Consider the following 24,176-nt stretch of genomic DNA (forward strand, 5'->3'; position numbering starts at 1 on the left):
AAAAAGCACTGTCAAAGAGACCTACTTTACATGAATGGTCTATTTTTCTAGATTTAATATACTTAAAGACTCGTATATTTTTTTTAAATTTCATGTGCTGTAAAAACTCAATCAAAAGTTCAAATATCTGTTTAAATGTAAACATTCACAACATTTAATTGTAAATAAAACAACGGACTAAATTAAGCATCGGAATTGAAACAATTCGGATATGATGCTCCATTAATTACATTAATAAAAATAAATTCATTAACTTTTTAATAATAATAAATCGTTCCGAAAATACAAATCAGCATCGTTTGCGGGATCGAGTACAATTCGAGAGTTTTCTTCTTTGAAAATTTCCAACAAACAAATCCATTTTGCTTTGAGATAATCTCGTTTCGTGAAATTCGACTGTTTTCCGACAGACATTCAATATGATTATGATTGAATTTAAAGAGGCAAAGTTTACACAAAATATTAAACGAGGACAAAAAAGTCATTCGAGTGCCATTCGATCAAACAAAATTAACGAACGATACGCTAAAACACAACAATTTAAACGAGGCTCACATCCCGAAACTTGAAAGTGTCATTAAATAATTACGAATTATAATGGCGATCCAAATACTCTCTCAAAGTATATTATAAGTTAGACCATTAAAAGTGATAGAGTTTAACGTTTACTTGAGTCGCTCGCACACGCCCAATATACGAACAAACCTCGCCGGAAAATTAGTTTGAACCAGTTCAACAGTTGATTGACTGTATTTTTTCAGGTCGTTGTTTTTAGTATTTTTTTTTACTACGGTGATATTGTTGCGTTTTTGATCGTTATTGCGACCAGTCACGCTAACCGTTAAACATTTTCCCCGTATGTATTGCTTACCCGTCACGTTTTCCTTATTCATGAACTATCCAGTTTCGAATATGAGTGTGTTTTCTCTACTAAGTGCCATTTTGTGTCCACACGTACACACACATATGTGTGCAAACATACCCAAGTCAAATTTAAGCGACTGTCTTCGTGATATTAATGTATAATATACAGATTAATGTACCTATATAATGTACCAGCCAGCAGTATGGTATTGTTACGTACGCCGCGGATTAAGCGAATAGAATCCCAGAGACTATGTGACCGTTCAAGGGTTATCTGTTAACGGATTAACTAAGTGCTTGCACTAAGGACCAACGGGTGTCTGTTAACGGATTAACTAAGTGCTTGCACTTACTTCCAGGATTATATCTGCACTAAGTGCTTGCACCCTCTTCCAGGATTATATCTGCATTAAGGCTAAACAATGACCGTTATTAGTCCTTTCTCAGAATCGGTACGGGGAGACCCAATGTCGTGGAAATACATATCCGAATACGTGACTATACAACAGGTAAACAGATTAGACGTCCTGAGAGATCTACCCTTTATAAGGCGGTACGTAGGCGATATCAGGTCATTCTGGACTGAGCACTGCCAGTGCGTGTATCTCCTTAATCATCAATAAATGCTGTGAAACGACTGTTGGCCTTTTACTTGGATCCTCCACCCACCCCTACGCAACAGTATGTTAGTTGCGTTTATGTTTAGTATCGAGAGGTTCCCGAGTTCGATCCCGGGCTGATCATTAATGCTGCTGGTCGGACTTGAATATTTGTGACTCCAAGTCAATCGTTTCCTATCAGAGTTTGCCAATTTATCTGATTTCATTGTTGAAACGGTTCCTCCATCAAATTGGTAAAAACGGATGCGGTGCATCCGCTCTAAAATCGCTAGACAAATTGAACGACAGATTAACGGAAGGCTGCTTTAAATGCAATTCTCATCTTCTCGAATGATAGATTGCACATCAGATGACGGGTAACCTTTCGATGTGCACAGATGCAATTATTAAAATGGTAATTATTAAAATTGAGTTGGATCTTTCAGGCGAGTTTAGTAAGGCAAGATTCGATAAGTTCCGAATCTTGCCTTATTAAACTCGCCAGAAAGATCCAACTCAATTTAAATAATTGCATCTGTGCACATCGAAAGGTTACTCGTCATTTGATGTACAATATATCATTCGAGAAAACGAGAATTATGTTTAAAGCTGCCGTTCTGTTAATCTGGCGATTTTAGAGCGGATGCACAAAACCCGGTAAAAACCCACTATGTCATCAATATCTGAATTTGATTTATGTATAATATGTAAAAATATATGTACAAGTCTAAATCCATCGATGTCTCTATGGATTAATTGATTAATTAATTATTAATTTCGTATTCTTTAGCCTCTCAAAATACAGCCATTTATGTAATAATAAATGCTGCAATGTTTGTAATTAATTGTCTAGGTAGGCGTATTGGGGCTTACATGTTAAGCCTTCTTGGCCTTCTTCATACATAGAAATATTTAAAAGAATAATAATAAAAAAACATATGTAGTAGAGACAAAATTGACTGTCCGACCATTGACTGAATGGACACTAAAACTATGGACGCTAGGAACGGAAACTTCATCAAACAGACATAAGGCTAAAGGACATTTAACCGAATGAAATTTTTAATTGCTTAAATATTTTTTTATTTTGATCGACTTTGAAAAAAAAACAGCGTTTTTTTTGTGTAAAACAATGAAAATTTATAATTTTGTGTCAAAATTCCCTAAAAATAGATATGTACATTATTCGGAAATAGCTTCAAATATATAATACATATAAGGCATGTGGCAAAGATTTCAAAATTTTTGGATTCTTAAACGTGTTTATTGCGATTATATTTCACCATCGACTAGCGGATCCAATTGAAATCGTTCTAATCGGCAGCCAAACTTCACAAAATGGAAATGTTTCAAAGCAATCAGAAGAGTCCAATTGATGACCAATTGATGAAGAGAGACTAAAAAAACCTTGTAAATACGGAACTGAATTGAATCGAGACATGGAAATTCAAAATATGTAATATTACAAAAATAAATGTCGATGTTGAAATAAAAACTCGTCGTTTAACATGGAAATGAAATTGTTCAAAAAAATCATACTTTTGACATTTAATCTAAGCTAAACTCCTACTTGGAAATATATTAAATGTAAAAAGAGATGTCCAAAAATAGAATGAAACGTTGTCATATTGAAAATGAAATATTTCAATTTATTGTTTGTTTAATATCCAACTTTTTTATATTATATATATATATATATATATATATATATATATATATATATATATATATATATATATATATATATATATATATATATATATATATATATATATATATATATTTATATGTATATATATATATATATATATATATATATATATATATATATGTACATATGTACATTTAAAAGTAACAACGTTGACACTTGTTGATTGTTTGCTTTGGATTTATTAAATATTTCAGGCTAAATATGTCTGTAGTCGCAAAAAAATATGTTATTGATGATTGTGTTTGTAAACTTGCTGTAATAATAAACATTTAAATTGTTTGTCCTTTATTAAAAACAATTGATCAGTAACTTTTCAATTTAAACATAAGCAATGAAATACTTTTTTTGTTTATTTTTACAAAATTTATATTATCTGTACTTTTTAGTGCAGTGACATTTCTGCACGTCAAAAAACTGTGATCATTTATTACATAGCATTTTCTAACTAACTCGAATGTGTTGACGGTTTGTTATATTTACTGACCATTTCTGTATGTCAATGTATTATTATAACGAACCAAAACCATAAATTATAAATCTCATTCTTAGCATTTTCATATATAATTCATTCATTTAAATGTCGTTTTTACTTTGATTTGGTTACATGCAACTTTTACAACGGTAATTAAATGTTTTAAATTTTAGTTTGAGACTTGTTTTTATTCCAAAACTACGTACTATTTTTATCTACATACATTTATAGAGATTGGGATCACGGAATGAATATTAGTTTGAGTATATGAAGCTTTGTGCGATCTCAAAGCACTAAAGCTTAAGAGTTTTCGTAAACTTTCCGTATATTACTGGCATTATTGCAGTCAGACCAGAAGTCTTTGTTATTTTATTTTCTTCGTATACGAAGTATAATGAAAATATTTCGCTATTGTCCTAAAAGGAATCCTTGTCAAGAACGATGGGCTATCTTCACATGTAAATATGCCGTTTTTGGACATCTACTAGAACAATCGATTTTTCATCATTTAAGAATACGAAATATGAATCATGCGCTTTATGTAGCTTTACTTCTAACATTTAAAAAATAGATAAACGTACAAATACTGCAGTTCATGAATTTTTATTGCGAAAGTATATTCGTTCTCAAATTTAAAATTCAAAAATATAGCATATAGTCCTTACTTAGCATTGCAAATAGAGTAGTAAGTATTAGCATATTTAATTTAACCAAGAAGTCCAATGGTAAAGTTGGCGCCTTTCACAACACATAAGGAAAATTGTAAATACTTGTTTAATACACTTGAATGCACTATAAACGTTTTTTTATTAATTTATCTACATATGTACATAATATGACACTTTTCTAGCGTTCTCGCTCTACAAACTTAATCAATCTTAAATATTGACATTGGAATTAGCATTGAATTGAACACCGAAATGTATAACTTGCAAATGAATGGCGATGATCTAAAACTAGTCTCTTTTTATGGTCGTATCGTTAGACCATATTTGAAATGAATTTATGTTTATATCATTATAAGAATTTCAGTATAATATAGTATATTCGTACATAGGTTATTAAGACTTCAATGATATGTCTATAAGTAACTCCATTCGCTATCGACTTTTTATCCAAAGATAATATACTGTTTGGTTTAAAAAATATCAATGTTTTATAGTAGTGATTTGAGTGTTTAAAAAAATGTAATAAAATTATATTTAAACGCCCAAAAAATCATTGTAAATATTGATAACAATATTTACTTCATAGCGTGGATGATATTTTAATGAAATAATGGGCCAAAAATATACGGTAGGTAGAATTTAACTCGACTTGACAGTGATTACGAGGCTTCTCAAATTGATGACGAGCCCCTTTTTGACACCCGTCTAAATAAATAGTCGTAATTAAATAATAAAATTTAAGGCTAATCATGAGGCGGCAACTTTCACTTCATTAGCTATTCGCAATCGAAAGCCTTTCGCTTTATGCAAAATACTTTAACTACACACTGTAATTGTTTTTCGGGTAATTTATCATCTGATTTACATATCGTGTCGGCCTCTCATTCAACGCAGCATATGCTACCTCGTAATTAATAAATAAAACCAAGCCAGAATCTACAGTTGAATTTCCCGCCTTTTCCACGAACGAAAACAAAGAAAATTTCGCAGATTTTATCGGCGTGTCTGCGATGTATCAGCACTTAAATTATCCGATGAATTTCGTGCGTATTCCGCGGAAACTCTTTATTTTTCTTGAAAAACAAACCCGTCAGGCTAAAATTAAATCGTCAAATCATGCACCGAGGCAAGCTCACTTTGTTTTATCGCCGTTATTAAAAAAAATATAAACTGATTGAGCATAAAAAGCAAAAGAAAATCAATTTCGAACCATCCATCTACAGTATACATTCATATAGCCAGCAGCATGACTCGGTAGTTGCGTTGATACTAAGCACTTGAGAGGTCACCGGGTTTGATCCGAGAGCTGTCCTTATATATAAGAGTATAATATTAAATGCTGGTGGTCAGACTTGGATATTTGTGACTCAAAATTGATCGTTTTCTATCAGAGTTTTCCAATTTATCTGATTTCATTGTTGAAACGGTTCCTCCATCAAATTGTCAAAAACCACCCAAACGACTATGTCACCACTATTTAATTATGATTTCAAAAATTTATTATCTATAACATAGATATCTCGCTAATTTTCTTATACATATGTATATAGTATTTGTATTATGTTTATATGTTAGGTCACAGTGACGCGTTAGAGTATTCTGTAATGTCATTGTGGTTACCATGTAAATAAATAAATAAATACATGTATTATCAAACTATTAAATTAGTAGGTAGTACATAGGTAGGTAAATACTCAATATATTTTGTTTTTGATAAAAATCAACAAAAATTGTGTCTAAAAGACAGTCATATCATCATTCACATATGTAGATGAAGGCTTCTCCTACACGCTTCCATTCGTCTTCGATTTGCGCATCTGTCATTTATCTCATCCCAACTCTTTTTATAATTACATCCAGTCACTTTCTGGTATTTACAGCTTTCTTTTTCATCGTTTTAAATTATTTTAAGTCCATTTCAGCACTTCTTTTGTCCAATTTTGGTCTCTTCTTCTATCCAGGCGACCCGCTCATTGCCAATTCAATATATTCACTCTCTCCACCATATCAAGTACTCTTATCACACTTCTCACTCTCAATATTTCAATATTCCATACTTTTTTTGGTGCATCGGATTTTATTTTTATGTTTGTTGCATCGGACAGAACACTATCCCAATAAACATGTTTCAATATAAAATAGTATTAACAGTGGGAAAAAATCCCAAGTGAAAATACTTATTTTTGACTTTTGATTTAAACTGAACGACTACTTAGAGAGATTTGAAAACTGAAAAGTACTAAAAATGAAAGATAAAATACCCAACTGTAGATTTCAATATTCATTTTGAACAGGATATTGACAGATTTTGAGACATCGACAGAACAACACCAAGATATAGAAAAATCGCGCGATTTAAAAAACACATATATCTCCAAATCTTGAGCCAATAAACATTTTTTATTACCAGATTCGTATTCACTGGGCATATATCTATAAGAAAAGTCATACCTCGTCTCTGATCCAAAAAAAAAGTCATCATTTGTCGAACAGTGTTATTGGAATAAACAAATAATTTCGTGATTAAAATCGTATTATAAGTAAATGTAGTGTATATACCTCGATTATCAATGTAGTCGACTAACCAGTAGGGATCAGACACACCATTTAATTTTGGGATACCTAATTGAATAAGTAGTATCATTGATTTGTGGCACACCTAATTTAATAAGTAACATCATTGATTTATAGCACACCTTAAACACTGACTTACCAAAATTGTACGACACGTATCTTCATTGTTTTAAAGAAGATTATATAAACCCATTACCGTTAGAATTTAAGTTAGTCATCACCATCGAGACTAGGAGAGTCGTAGTCATCACCATCGAGACTCCGAGAGTAGCAGTCAACACATCAGCAGCAGAACAAAGTTAAATAGTGAAGCAAAGTTAAAATGAAACAGTTCTACGTATCTCATTTAAATTCTCCGTTGCATAATTAAATTCTACCAAAAAGATAAATGTACCGTTTTAATAATAAAGAAATTTTGGTTAGTTAACCAAGTAGTTTTAAAAAAAATAAAAAATATTTAATTAATCTTTCATTGGAACGCGACAGTATATAAGTTATACTCTCAATATGACATCCTATTTTATTTTAAAAAGTTGTCCGAAATAATTTAAATAGTTAATTTTCAACTCTGAAGATTCACTTCTACCATTAATTAATTTATAAATTTAATTAATTACACTGAGTTTTGGTATAATTTAGTTTGGCAATAGTATTGTATATACACAAGTGTGGCATACGACTTCAAAATGTGGAAACATTTTTTTTTTGTAGTACTCATTCATTTTAGTAGCGTGAAACGTACGCTCTTGCGTTTTCCGCATAGGCGTAGTATATAAAATAAATTAAAAGTCACAGTAGTGTATACGTGTTTTGCTTCATTTCTTTTTTTATTTTATCCATATCAATCGACGGCAATGGATTATGGTAGGATGAGTCTGCGTACAAGAGCTTCCGAGGAAAATCTGAAAGCCTCGGTTTTATGTCGATTTGGAAAATAACAACCGAAAAAAAAACACGGAAGAAAAGGTAAGCTTTCTACTTATCATACGGGAGAATAATTTAAAAAACGTCCTCGTCTCTCATTGTATGTCGTTAAATACGTTTATGTGTATTTTAAAATATGTGCATACGGCAAACGTATTGATTGTATACATTATTTTTTAGTCTCTACGATTATTCATTATTACATAATAAGTATTCCGAATATTGAAATTTGATTAAAATCAACTTTCATGCCTCATTGTCAATCTTGCAGTGGCAGAATTGTAAAGTTTTTATCAAATGTAATCAAACGAAAGATTTTTTTTTTTAATAAATAATAACATTTCAAATACATTTGAACTTAATAAATTTAATTCACTTGTTTATTTTTATTCGATTTCAGTCAAAAAATTATCGACGAACCTCACACAAGGCAAAACTTGTACGCGAATATTGAACGCTTCAATTGATTATCAAAAATGTCAATCAAAACAGTGATATCAATCGCGACTGAAGCTGAGAGTTTTCAATAATATTAATCGCGATTCAAGTGACAACTGAAGTTTTATTGAATATTAATAGTATCGCGTGTGAATCCATATTTCGCATGCAACATCTGCGTATTTTGTTCAGATAAATCTTCATTCACATCTGTTACTGTATTGTAATACAAAGTTATTTCAGTGTGTGTTTTTCATAAAAAAAATAATCGTTGAAATTTTCTTTCGCGTTTGAAAAACAAATTCATTTGTTTTAAGTTAATTTGAATTTAAAAGCAAATTAATATAATCCTACGCAGTATTAAAAATAAATATCAGTGTTTGTTAAATAATGTGCTATAATTTTAAACGTGTATTGAAGAAGCAATTATGCTATGGAGATTTTATACAACAGGTGAATTTTCATGTTGTTTTAAATTGCTGTGCAACTTTATTTAGAAATATCTGAATGCTAATTTTAAGCGTTGAATTTTATTTTTAGGTTTCAGTAAAGGTAGGAGATTTTATTTCGCTTGCGGATATAACTTACAAGTAAGCATATTTTATTACTAAATGTTAGCCTTTCGTATATATTACGAATAAATAACATTGTTGGATTATAGTAGAATATATAGTCAATGTCGAGAGGGTGAAAGCGATAGATTTTCTTCAAGTACCTAGTCGACATCAAGTTTGAAAGGCCCGTATAATGCGGTAGTAAAGCTTGAGAACTTATTTCGAAGTGTCGATAATGCGGTGAGCCACGGCTGAGATGAGCACGAGAGACAAATTATGAACGGTAGATATTGTTCGAAGGGCTTTTTATAGGGCAAAAGTTGGCAAAAGTTGAATACGAAGTGAACATCGCAGGGCCAAAGCGAGCACTTGCGAGTGCGCCAGTCTAGCGTCGCCCTCAGGGCGTCACGGACGCGTCGCGAAAACCACGCAACTTTCGATCACTTTCCAATGTCTTCCGACATAGTGTTAAATTCGCAAAGACACAAAAAACCAGCCGCAAAACCCTTCTGAAACTTTCCCAATAAATAAAAAAAAAATTTAAAAATAACCCCCAAACAAAAAGTGAACAAAACCAAAAAAAAAAGTAAAAAAAAGTTAACAAATTTCAATGTTTCAGTACTGATGTATGAAAATTTTCCTTATTTTCGAACCGATTTTTTTATACATGCAGTGTACGATGCGCACTTTTATTTGCCGTGGGAATTTGTGTCGGATTATTTGATCGCGTTCGAGATTTAAATCGTTGATGTGCAAGGCGTGCAAAATTCATGCGGTGAATAATAGTACGGCGTTCCGGTCAGCGGTTTCGATCAAATTCCGGTTTTCTTTGAGGAGGAAACCGGTCGTAATAGAAATCCGACGCCGTGCAACAACGTGAGCCACATTCGCAAGATACGTTTTCCGAAGCGATACCGCGGAAAAACCACCGTAAAATTTTCTCCGGCAAATTCAATCAGACCGTACAATGTTCCCTTTGATTCGACAAAACACAATACGGTAGAATTTCGTTTGCCTCAAATTCGATTCTATCCAGATTATTTTTATGAGGTTTTTCTATAAAAACAAATATATATTCCACTACATATTCTTGTGCTTTTTTGCTTTTTTGCGAGATTTTTATCATAAAATTTTCTCTTTTCGATATATATTATAATATGTATTGCGTATTTAGAGTATTCATAATAACTTATTGTTTAAAAAATTGCAATAAATCAAATGCATTAAATATATAATTGAAAACTACTTATAATAACACTCAAATCAACTGTCGTTCAATTAAAAAAATTTCAGATTTTTAAAATAGTAATAAAATTGAATTTATTAAAATTGTGGAATTATTAACGTTGCGTTTTTATGACCAATCGACTTTAATGTTGAAATTGTTATGACCAATCGACTTTAATGTTGAAATTGTTATGACCAATCGACTTTAATGTTGAAATTGTTATAGAAAACTATTAACTAAGTTGTAGATCGACCCAATAATGTCTAAATGATAGTTTCAAAGTGGAAGTAAAACAATTTACTATTATCAAATGCCGAAACGGTGATCTTGAACCCAATTCAAGTATTGTTTCCGAAATAGAAACATCCACTATTGGCTTTCTTTTATGTAGGCGTGGAGCATTATAAAGGTACAATATTTATAGGTTTTCGATAACAATATTTTTAGGCAGATGGAAGTAAAAACGTCTAAAAATATCTAAGTGAGTCAATATTTAAAATTTATTACACTTTTGTCGTGAATAAATATTATTCATGAGGCATCAAAGTGACGAAGCTGATCTGTCCGATCTTCGGTTTATTTTCATTGAATTTGAATATTTCGTCTAAAAATAGTCGAAGTAAACCTTTTGGGATTTCTCCCAATTGTAAATAGATTAATTTTAAGATGTCGGAACGAGGATGATTAATATAAAAAAAAATTTCAACCGCTAGAAAGCCTTGAACGTCGCTCAGAATAATTATCGAGCACGATCGGTTCGGTAAATATTTATTAATTTGTCGGCAACAATTGAAAACAACCTTTAAATATTGATTCGTAAACACGACCTTCTGACTTGTGAAAGCCTTTACGAACAAATGTCGATTTGATTAAATGAAATTAATCAGTCGAAAAGGTCACTTAATCACATTAGTGGGTGGTATGTTTCAACGAAACGAAACACAATACTAACAAGACAAGTATAAGAACATTTATAAATGAAAATGCATAAAAAAATGCATATTAAACTCATAGCGTTGATCTACATAATTTGTTAAATGTTTTACATATAATAACAGCATAAATTAATTAATTTAAATGATTGCTTTAATCGCTCACCCTCTGAAATACATTTAAATTAGCATTCATCGAAATATGCATATTAATATTAATAAAACATTATAAATGAATTGTTCATCACTAAATATAGCTTTGATTAAAACTGTACAATTTTTGTATTGCATCATATTATTTCAGTATTCGTATTTTTTATCATTATTTAAATATACCTTGATTGATTGTCATCGAAAGTGCATTTAAATTCTTTAATACCAAAACAAAACCTTTTTATAAAATAATATAAATCATAATTTACACATATGTGATGCAATGTTTAATTGAAACACATATTTTGAATACTAAATATTTGATTCAACAAAGGTTAATATTTTACATGCTAAACACGGCGTGGTCTCGATTGTTATCTGAGCACGTATTGTTTTCAATTTATTGAATACGGTGTGCTTTTGTATGTAATTAAAATACAATCTCTAAATTTTGCTCGATATTTTCGATGAATCGAACAATGAAATTACTACTTATATACATAATGTGTTAAAAATGAAAGTATTGCGTGTTTTGGCAGTTATTTGTGGTGTCGAAGCGAAAACTTGCATTATAGTAAGTTCTACGAAAAATCTGAACATCCACATATGTATATTAATTATTTACGGTCATATATTACATACATATGTTTGACCAGATCGAACTTTTGCGAAGCTTGTCAATATTTCACACATGACCTTTAACGTTTGCAAAGTTTGAAATATATTGAACTTCAACAGCGCTGAAGTATGGGAAGTCCTCTCTGAGTATTTTTCTTTTACTATCAAACAGTGGTTTGCGATTTTTTCCATATAATATTTAACAATGCTTTTTGACTGTATGAAAAAGTTTGCAGTTTTTCAGAATCTACAAAATTTTTAATAAACATTTTTAATGAGCTTTTTTATAATCATATGTATGTACATATAAATGTATGTATTTAAAAAAATCCCCATATATGTATAACTATCATACACTTGAATTGTATTACTTTATGCCTTTTTTGAAAGATTAAACTATAAAAATTATACATATAGGCTTGGTAATGAGTCTTGACCATAGAATTAAGATATGTTGAGTAAAATAACTGATAAATAAGTTCAAACATCGTTTCAATCATAAATAAGTTGAATCGTCGGCTTAGCAATTTATATGAAAATCATCTTGAAAATTCATAAATATTTTTTGAATGTAATGTATGTACGTATTTAACACGAACATTTAAAAAAAGAAAAACAAGCTTTCATTTTGCGGATGTTTGCTAAACTTAAAGTCGAAATATCACTCGTTAAGAACAAATAATTTATTTACATATCATCATAATTTTTGTCATTGTTCATAAAACCAAAATAAAATTTTAATATATACATAGATTTATTTACATTAATTAACAGAAGCAAAAAATAAAATCAATGTCGATTGTATATTAATCAATGTCACTTCATATTGTTGCATCATTTCATTACGTAGCCAGAAAGTTTTTATTTATTAAATCGTCACGTAGAGATTAGAAAATCGGTGCTTGTTGATCACTGGTTAAGCATCACCAATCGTTTGATAGCGCGTTCGCGCCAAAAAGGCCTCGGCGTATGAACAAGCTGTATTCAACAGCCAATGAGGTGGCGCGACCCGTTGACCAATGGCCAACAGCCAATGTGAGTACACGCTGTGTATTAATATTCGGCGGATTTGTTCCGTTATTATTTCGGAGCTGGCTGGTCAACGGATCAACAACAGTAGACTACCTCTACCATTACGTGCATGGAGATTTTAAATGATAAATATTACAACTATCACAAGTTCATAAGAATAAAATATAGGTGATTGTGGCGTGAACAATAATAAATTACCTATTAATAAAGTTAAAATATATATGAGAGATAATGAGAGCGTATAATGCAAATTTTATAAGATGCAGTGTGATTAAGATAAAGTTATAGGCGTTTAAACAATTAAAATCTGACAACATGAGTGGGGGGCGGAAAGTCAAAAAGACAAAGCTATTAGCTAATGGCAATGGGTGAGCCGTCACCTTTTCGATTTTTTTTTGGATTCTTAAACGTGTTTCTTACGATTGTATTTAATTTTTGTTGTTATTTTGTATAATTATATTTGAATTAAAACCACAGTGACGCTTTGGGGCTACCTGTCAAGTTCCTGTTGTATTGATTTTTTAAAATAAAATTAAAAATAAATAAAATTTGGCCAATAGTTTGTCAACCGGGGTGTATACTGAAACTGCTAGCAACAATAGCCTCAGATGTGGCTCATGTATCAATTCCTTTCCAAAACCAGTGGTTGAATTATCAACGGGCACAGCACTGGTATAAAATAATAGTATCAGACAAAAACCAATGCCGCATCTAGAATACATATTATATATAATTGCATATTTACCTTTTATTCCTTTTTAATCTATGAATCATTACTATGATTTTTATTTTTCATATTATTATTACTATTAATAATAATAATAGTAAGAACATTTTATTATAGAGGCCATTATTATTATAATTTTCTTGTGGAGGCCATTATGGCGCATTTGGTTCTTCTTCTAATGTCACAATGGTCCAAACTAATGTTTAAATAAATATTATACTCACTTTATGTTCAATGTGAAACTAAGAATAGGATTTGAGGATTTTATTTGATTTTTTTCACCTCATCTTCATTTTTATTAGCCTTTTCTTACTTTCACTTACGATTTCTAGTCAGAAGAAATTTGGGTTATTATCCGATCGTTTTCAAACTTTGACATTTTACTCGGTTTGGTCATCAATATATGTGGGAATGACGTCCGCCATTACCGTCAAACTCTAAATGTTGTGTTATGGCCAATTGTGTCAGATTTGACATTTGGCATTTGACGTCTCTTCGAATGTGGGCGAGTTTCTAGTTGTACATAACTACTGTGTGGTCTGTACCGATCGATAAATGGGACTAAAACTATTTCAGATACATCTCATCTCACCGGTGAGTATAGTTTCTTCAGAGTGAATGTGCTTTTTATTTTATGCATGTGTTTGTGTTTAATTTTTGCGTTCTACTCTTTTTCAAATGTAGGCCATTGTGGCGCATTAGGTTCTTCCTGTAATGCCACAATGGTCCAAAACCATAAATGAATAAGTGAATATTTGGGACCAATGACATGACTATGTAGTTCCTTTGCTCGATTCTGTGCTGCACTCAGGCTCATAAATACATGTTTCACACTTTCGACACGTCTATAGGGCCCTGGGGTGGCCAATTTGCAAACTACATACACTATACATGTACGTAATAAACCTAGATTCCACGGATGCTGTCGTTTTCTTATGCACACATGGCAAAATTATGTACGAGCCGCGTTGACGTAATCCTTCATGCAAACATGATTAATATATTAGGCGGATGAATATTGAATCGGCTCAATACGTCTGCCTCAATAGCGAGCTCGTCGGCGAAGTGTCGCTTCGGGAATCGTCTTTTGTTGCACAATGTGTTGCCGGAATATTGCAGAAAAATAATGGCAAGCCTCAAACCAAGTGACACGTGCCAAATTCAGGCCTCATAAATCATCCGAGTGCTTGCATAAAGGAGTTCTTTGATACAAACACAACTCATCTCTCTCTCTCTCTCTCTCTCACTTACTGTACATATCTACTTATGTGTGTGGCATTTAGAGTTCTGCTATATTCATTACTTATGAATAACTTTAGCAAGGTGTAATGTGTTTTCAAGGGTATTTGCACAAGTTCAAGGACATAATCCATATGCTTATTTCACTTGTATATGAGAGTTTTGCTTAAAAGATCCGTGTTATCGATGAATTTTTATTGTACAATGAAAAGTTTGATAATGTAACGGTACATTTTTGTTGCATATTGTGTCATTGAATTCCCCTAAATTTATTAGCAAATTTCCCAATACAAACTGTGGTTTAAACTAAATGGAATGCTTTTAAAATATCGGCAGCCTGATTTCTTTGCGGATGATGCGTGATGGATTTTTCATTGGGTTCAATTTATCATAATGATTATAGCACGAAATTATATTTAATGTTTTGCGAGATATTTCTCGAAATGAAGAAAAGTGCCAGACTTATGCCAATTTCAAATAGAACGGCTCAATTATTCATAGTTCCAAATAACTGTATTATAATTGAAAGTTCCTAGGCTTTTTGATATGTCAATGTATAGTTATGTAAAGGAATTGATACGTGGATTAAAGTTAATGATCAAAATCATTCAAAAAATTTCGCATTATTTCGAAAAGTTAGCAAGGTGTTCTGAAAAGATACGAAAACTGTTAAAAAGCAGGATTAATTAATCAATTTTAGACAATTTTTCAGTTATTGATTTTGCACCCTATATATAATACATATCTATACGTGAGGAAAAAAGCAGATTTTTATTTTAACTCCCTTCAAATTGAATGGCTCGAGTTTAAATCAATATTTTTTTAAAAAGTATAGACGGAATTTTAAATTCATCAGTGAGTGCAATAAAATTCAGGCACATTTAAGTTACATAGTAGAAAAAAGCTTTTCATTTTTTCGGAGGGTTAAATATCATATTATCCTTTAATCATTGAGTGATAGTTCATTTGATACATTTATATTCCATTGAATTGAAAGGTACGACTCAATTTTACGTATTTATTTTTAAATAAATCACAAAGCCAATTTTGTTTTATATGTACATGTCTAATAGTTGAATTAATGTACTATTTAATTTTTGATGCGTCTTTAGTCATATTTGTTGATGTAAAAAACTAAACAAAATTCTAATAGTTCGTCAAACCAACCAATCAACCTTAAATAATTCGTTAAATCATAGGATAGAACATATTTTTGAAAGACGAGCAAGATCATATCTTAAGACCAAACCCTTCACGATACACATTAATTAAGAATGATTGATTTGCCTTTAATTGAGGCTGTAGTTTAAAAATTTCCAAAACTCACTTAATATTCGTCCAAGTTTGGTTTTGCAGTGAGATTCGTACAACTAAGCCAAATTTAAAACGAACAGTCGAAAACTTCCCGTTTACTCTGCAATAATTAAGATTGCGCAAGTTTGCGCTGACTCGTTTTGCACGATAATTATTATTAGTGTTTGAGTTATAAAAGTCCATCGAGAAAACCTGAATTTATTCTCTATATGTATGTATGTTCACACATACATATATAAATTGAAACACGAAAATGTATATAGCTCTGAAGTTATCAAGAAATGCACTCTCGATACATCCGGGCAGATTCCATTTGATTTATTACTTGTAAGATTCTTTTGAAGCAGTAATATTACATTTATATTGGTTTTTGAAATAACTATAACTGTTGGATTTGTTTGCAAGTGCGACCTAATGTATCAAAATTAATAATAATACAAAAAAATTGGCTGTGAACTTTAAATTAAATTGTTTGAATTATTTCGTCCACAAACGTAATAGTCTGGAAATTTTTTTTATTAGACATAAATACATCAAAATACCTGAAAGACTTTGTATGATTTCTTTTAATAAAATAAGTGTAAAAATTCGATAATTGCACTCGTTTTAAAATATAAATAAGCTTATATGCAAAACTTTAAAAAAAAGTCTGTAGATTCTACCTTCATACATACATATGTATATAATTGAATTTAAATAGATAATTGTACATATACCTATATATGTATATAGAAAACTTTTTAAAATACAGTTCATAAGTTTATGTAATATAATATTCATAAAAATATATTTCGTTTCATAAGTTTTCCCAATATAAAGTTGATAACATAAAATAGAAACCTTATATGTAGAAAGCTTCGAGCATGAATAGAGCCGATATTACGTTTACTTTTGTTCATAAATACACACATATACATATACATATGTATGTATCCATATTTACAACATACACATATAGGATGTATGCTAAATGCTTCTTGCAAAATATAGCGTAATGTACGATGAATGAAATTAAAAATACTGTTTTTATGTTCAATGAAGCAAAGTTATATAATATCTACAGACTATTTTGCAAAATTATAAAGGAAAATATATGAAATCCATAAAGAACTTTGATTTTCCATCTATTTTATATCGTAATTTTTTTTATAATAGCTTTGCATTAGTCTTTTATGTAACTTTATAAAGAAATATCATAGATTCAATGCAATACTGTGGACCAACCACGTTATAAACTAATTATAATTTTTATAAAAGGTCAATATTGATCTTTTAAACGATACAAGGATTATTGCTACACAATACATTATCCCAGATTTGTAATTATTTTAAAGCCTTACAAATAGACAATTGAAAATTATCATCGTTCATATTTACTACACCTTTCTATGTTTCACTTCCCAAACGATTGAGCTAAAATTCCTACAGTCATCCGATCGTTTCCAAACTTTGTCATTTTGCGCGGTTTGGTCAACGATGGAAATTTCATTATAGTTCAATAGTGAAAAATAATCGTAATAAACACTTCTATATTTACGAAATTTTTTAAGAGGGTGACGTTAAATAGGTAGTAACCTTATATGTTTGACTTGTCACTCGTCTTGTCAGATATTAATTGTTTAAACGCCTATAACTTTTTCTTTTTCACACTATCTATTTAACATATATATATAGGTATTTAAAATCTTATTTTTTTGCTTTTGCTTTTTGTTCCATCTATTTATTTTTTGTTTTTCTCCCTCTCTTGTTTTGTTATTTAGGCCATTGCGGTGCATTAGGTTCTTCCTGTAATGCGACAATAGTCCAAAACTTTTAAATAAATATTAATAAAATTCAATGTCTGTCTGTTTCGTATAGGCTCCTAAGCCACTCAACCGAATACAATGGAACTTTCAGGATTTGTTGTATGCATGTCCGGGAAGCTTACTGTTAAAAATAAACGGGAAAATACTTCTTAATAATAATATTCGTAATTACGATTTTACCGACGCGAAAGTTTGAAGCGCCATTGTGTAGTCAAAGAAATATGTTCGTTGGTTACCACGTTACCAGTTGGTTTATGACGACACGGCTTTGAAGAGACGTTAGTTGAGCTCCAACCATCACTTGAAACGGGAACGGGAATTGTAGTATCTTAACTGTAGTATCTAGTATCTTATAAAATTTGCATTATAGGTTCTCATTATCTCTCATATATATTTTTACTTATAATTTTACATACATAGGTTATATAATGAATGTTATTTTAGAGTATTTGAAAAAACTTATATACATAGTTCAACCACAATGTATCTACATATAAAATCGCAAGCGTAGTACACTTGCTTTACATACAAAATTCATAAATGCCAACACCACCAGGGCTAAAGTGTGAGACTTTACAATCTTTACAACATCTTTTTGGAAAGCGGTCATAATGTGGGTGACAGACGACTCCAGTTTTGACTCGAAAGCTCTTCTCTTGGTAGAAAGCCACCATCATCTGAGACATAATCTGCACAGACACGGCTCGAACTCATCGCATCCGGTTCACATTTCCGAAGTGGCGGAAGATGCTGGAATGTTGGTTGAGGCTTTGAGCTCGTCCAGGACCGATTTGCAGAATGCGACTTTCGTCCAGTACGACTGGTCGTACGATCCGAGGAATGCGACCGCGATCGGAAACGGGAGTGAAGTGAATTTTGTGAGTACCGTGGGCTACGATTTTGATGGAAATGAAGAGGGTCTCGACAACTGGTGGGCCCTGTTGGCCCTCCTCTTGGTCCTGGCCACAGCTGCTGGCAACATATTGGTGTGCTTGGCCATCTGCTGGGAGAGGAGGCTGCAGAACGTGACCAATTACTTCTTGATGTCTTTGGCTGTCACCGATTTGATGGTTGCTGTGCTGGTGATGCCGCTTGGAATACTGACTCTTGTCAGAGGTGAGTTTGATTTGATTGCTAAATTTAATCTGGATTAGTTTCGGGTGTAATATTGGTAGGTTAATATCGTGATTTGATCGAATTTGATACGTGTTGCATTTGATTGTGTAATTTCGATCCGAATCTCACTGAGGTTTTGACGTGAATTCCCATACGTTTCAAATTCGAAGATAAATTTCTACTCGTTGAAGCGTATACATTTGTATAAAAGATGATTGTTTATATTTAATTTATTATATGAATACATTATTTGAATGAGCCTTTTTGGGAGATTGGATTGTCAAGACAATGACTATGAAAATCCACAGGTCGATGACATTCTACTTAATATTGATCGATGTAAATAGAACGTCCTTTTTATTTCGTAAGGTTATTTTGATTAAATTGTGAATTCGTTACTAAAGGGTTACATTTTTGTATGTACATACATATATACATATGTATATTGAAAATGAACTTTGTAACTTGAAAGAGTTCTAAAAATAAAACGTGTGTGTTATTAATTTGGATTGTAAAGTATGTAGATTCATGAAGTATGTAAATAAGCTTCATTTTATTTTAGGCAATTTCAAAGGAATATTTTTTCTTATTCTATGAAAGTGCTATTTCAAATTGGCTTTTGGATTATATGATATTTTTATTTTTGTTCCGTTTTTCTGTAAGCATAAATCTCTCAGCTGAGCTATTGCTGTCTATTTTTATTTCAAGTACAATGAGATTGCTTTTATAAGGTTGAGATTTAATTTTTATGTTTCTGCTACATGAGACTTACAATGAGATTTTATTTAGAAACTTGTACTTGAAGTTCACCAACAGATCTTTACTTATTATAATACAACACAAAAACTCAAAAATTTTCAGGAATATAAAGCTTGCAGAATGTACATCTTTATTATTTTACAAAATGTACATGGAGTGATAGTCTGATACATTTTCAATTAGTTCTTCCCTAAGTAATGCTATAGGATTTCTCCATCTTACTGTCAATTGGCTCGTTTACACCGGTGCAAACTATTATCAGCATTATCTCTATTTGCTGGAGTGCAGTAAACAAAACCTTTTATGCCACTACTTCGACGCTATAAAGACAATTTATCTAACCGATTCTCGGTATAAGGGCTAATGTTCATTTTGGTGTTCATCGGCGAAAATGGGCCATTACACTCCCCTTGGAAACAGTTGAGGATTGCCTTTGTTCCCAAGCCTTCCCCTTCGCTTAAAAATTGTTTAAAACTATCTGCATAATAATGCAAAAACATTGACCGTATTCAAAAAAATGGTTTCGTAACGAAATTGCATTTTAATCGGCATAAACTTTGCATGTGCAAAGTTACTTTGGGTTTGTAATGGGTTCAATGCGAGCTGGAACGATTTTTATATTCGAGAAATATAAAACTTTAACATGAACGAATGTATTATAATCAATGTAAATTTGATCATCGTATTCAAGCTGAACTTTCCAAAAAAGATACCGAGTTTAAAAAGTGTAATTAAAGTGATTATTTTAGTTTTTCCGCGGTGAATAGGCGAAAAACTGAAAGTCGTTAAACTGATATTAGATAGATGCGAGTTTCCGGAAAATTTCATCAGACACACACTTTCCCTCAATTTATTTTCATTGTCATAGTTTAAACTAATCACATTTGATCCAGGATGATCGTCGCATTTTTTATTACACAAAATCCGAATGTTGAAGAAATGTTTCATCATAAAAAGCTAATAACGAAAGTCGGTTTTATTTCACGTGTATTTTTGGGAGCGGCCGCATTTCTTATGCCTTTTATGTATTATATATGACGAAGCTTTTAGCCCATTCACTTCTCAGTTTTAATATTTAATCTTCGTTATTTTCGCACAAACCAAACCCTCCGATCTTATTCGGAAGAAAACATGAAACTCTCTGAAAGCCATATAGTCGAAAATAGACACATACATAGTATATATGAAATATTCGAAATGTGTGATCAAAACGTGTAACAATTTGACCGAATCCATTAAATTGAATTCCATTGTCGGTGAATACAGCGGTTGGTATGACTCAAGCAATTAAATGATTTCGGGAATGGATTTTGTGTCAATATAATATATACTATCTAATTCTAAACTATCCGTGCAGAATGGATTCGAAATTGTACGTTAATTCGAACGAATTATGCTTCCTCTGTTTGCATACATTCATAAATAATACGATATCGTTCGTATTAGCGCACATTCAATATATGTACATAACTGTTGACTTTAACCTTACGCTCAAGAGTCAACCAATATATTGTCTTGTATTAAAAATCTGTATAAACAATGCAGACTTGTATTGAATGTAGAAAATATATAAAATGAGACCGAATTATTTTTATTTAATAATAATTCTACTCTAAGTTAAAATTATTAGTCACTTAAAATACTTTTGTAAGTCTATCGGTGTTTTTGATAATCAAATAAATAATCTTTTGATTGTATAATATATTCTACCGTGATACGTATACACTACATACATATTCAATATGAAAATTTAATTAATAGAAACCAATACATACTGATGGATATATTTTAATTGTACTTTAATTAGTTAAATAAATTCTATTGAATTTTTACCTCGATAAAATAAACGAATTTTTGTTATTAATCCACAAGAATAGCCGCAATATGATTTTTCTAAGTGGAATTTTATTTAATTCTCATATAAAGACAATTTAATATATTATCCCTATTAATTCAATTCAGATTCGTGTAAATACGAGTAAATAATAGTAGCGAGTTTTTAGCTCGCAATTTTACCGATTTAAAATTCAGCACACTTCCAATTAACCCTTTTAAACAAAAACAATTGTGTGGCCAGATCACTATCCCAATAAACATGTTTCAATAGAAAAAAAACTCAATATAAAATAGTATTAACAGTGGGAAAAATTCCCAAGTGAAAATACGAACTTTTGACTTTTGATTTGAACTGGACAATTACTTAGAGAGATTTGAAAGCTGAAAAGTACTACAAATGAAAGATAAAATACCCGACTATAGATTCCAATATTCACTTTGAACAGGAAATTGACAGATTTTGAGACATCGACCGAACAACACCAAGATATATAAAATACACATACAATATTTGAATTTCGAGCCAATCAAATTTTTTTATTACCAGATTCGTGTTTACTGGGCATATATCTTTAAGACAAGTCATATCTCGTCTCTGAACCAAAAAAAAGGCATCATTTGTCGAACAGTGTAATAATCGTTTCGATTCGACATACATACATATACTAAATCACTGCCAAAACGTATAAACGAATACAATAACAAAATAGAAATCATTCTAATATATACTATTTTCTAGCAATGTTTCCACTTGGCAGAGAATTTACCGCCATCTATTGAAATTTTATTTAATTAATTAATTTTTCTATCGGTCTTTTACATATATGTAGACATATTAAACAATTAATTATACATAAATAAATAGGGTATTTGAAAAAAAATCAACCGTGGAGATCAAACATATGACCGACGACACATTTCTTTTATATGCCCACCCATACGATGATATATATGTATGTACATATGTCATCGAGTACAAAACTATTACGAAAATAGTAAGATATCAAGAAAAAACTTCTATTTATACTGTTTGCTACCAATGTTTCCTCTAGGGCAACATTGGCATTAAGTCTCAGAGCATTAAGCGCCATCTATTGAAAATTTATTTAATTGAATAATTCATTTTTCTATTGTTCTTTAATATTGTTTATATTTAGGTAGGTAGGTAGTTTTTAACATTTTTTTTCATATTATACAATTAAATATAAATATATTTAAAAGGTATTTTAAAAATACGACCGCGTGTGGATCGAATACAGGATCGACACATTTCTTTTTATTTAATACCTTAATATGCCATAATCCATGCAATGATATTTCATCGGGCACAACACTAGTTTCGTATAATGGTAGAATAAATTTTTCAAAAATGACCCGCCTCGTGCGATCTTTGATACGAAATTTAATTTTAAATTAGACTATGACATGCATTTGCTGTGGTTTTCATAAATTTTAGTGTCACAATGTGCGACATGTGAGGGGTGGGGTCGGGGCTTGTTATTAATCATTCTATGCCTTAATTGAAAAATCTCTTCCTGTCATATAAGATAAATTATTTTATTAAAATAAATTGCGCCAAAACCACAGTATCGCAATTTATAAAAGTTTAGAATGGCACCGTAAAATACTCGAAAGCACACACACTCTCGTTTCCTATAATAATACTAATGTAAAAATACGGACACACTTCGAAACATTCGCGGAAAAGTGGATGTAAAAAGAGAGAAACGTTTTTTTTTCTTTCTTCAACACACACAAAAACGACTATTCAAATACTGTTTAAGTAATTAAATTTTCAACGCATGCTTGAAATATTACGTTTTCGTTTTAAAGCTCGAATCTTTTTCATATAAAATAGTTGCGCTATGAATGGATTTTAATTTATTCGAGGAATTGAGAAGCGCATTGAAACTAATTTAATAGCCTTTTACATTCAAAAAGTACAATTATTATTTCAATTAAAAAGCACTTCAAAATTAAAATGTTGGGCAATTTTGTGATGTTTTTAATTCGTTTTAAATGGAAACGTGCGATGGTAATGGCTTAGTTACGTATAAACAAAATAAAGCAAAATTTTGTAATTATTATATTATTCGAATTAATCAAGTAATGATTTAATAAATATTTAAAACCAATTCATATAAAAAAATGCAAAATTGATCTAGCACTCAAAACTACGGAAGTTTAACATTATATAAATGTATACACAGCTAAAATGTTCCAATTATATTTTATAATTTATTTTATTTCAATTGAACATGTACACTCGCCTTTACAGATCGCTCCAAATTGACGAGTGTACTAATACAGATACAATACAATAATACAATTAATACATGCATTTTATAGAATGCGATTTCATACAAACATCATCCACAGTGACATCTATAGAGAAATTTTTGCAGCATTTTATTATAGAAATTGGCAAGCCTCAAAATGCTGAATAATTTGAGATTTGCAAGAGAGATTGGAAAGAAGATGCCAATTTACAGAAAGTGTCAACGGAAATCAGAAAAATTGGCAAACTCTGAAAGGAAACGATCGACCTGGAATCACAAACCAAGGTCTGGCCAACAGCTACTAATGGGAAATAAACCGTGACCACTCCTTTCG

The 24,176-nt window shown here is 31.0% G+C and overlaps 2 protein-coding genes across 2 annotated transcripts in view; both read left to right on the forward strand.

The window, feature by feature from the left end:
* The window catches only part of LOC143919204 (uncharacterized), a 740,296-nt gene that overhangs the window by 259,956 nt on the left and 456,164 nt on the right, over nt 1–24,176 (forward strand). The window lies entirely within an intron of this gene.
* Nucleotides 18,464–24,176, forward strand: part of 5-HT2B (5-hydroxytryptamine receptor 2B) — a 151,355-nt gene continuing 145,642 nt past the window's right edge. The window contains exon 1 of the mRNA XM_077441469.1: nt 18,464–18,968. Coding sequence (XP_077297595.1) covers nt 18,464–18,968 — 505 coding nt within the window. The remainder of the gene's footprint in view (nt 18,969–24,176) is intronic.

The sequence above is a fragment of the Arctopsyche grandis genome, chromosome 11 (genome assembly GCF_051622035.1).
Source record: "Arctopsyche grandis isolate Sample6627 chromosome 11, ASM5162203v2, whole genome shotgun sequence".
Lineage (NCBI taxonomy): Eukaryota > Metazoa > Arthropoda > Insecta > Trichoptera > Hydropsychidae > Arctopsyche > Arctopsyche grandis.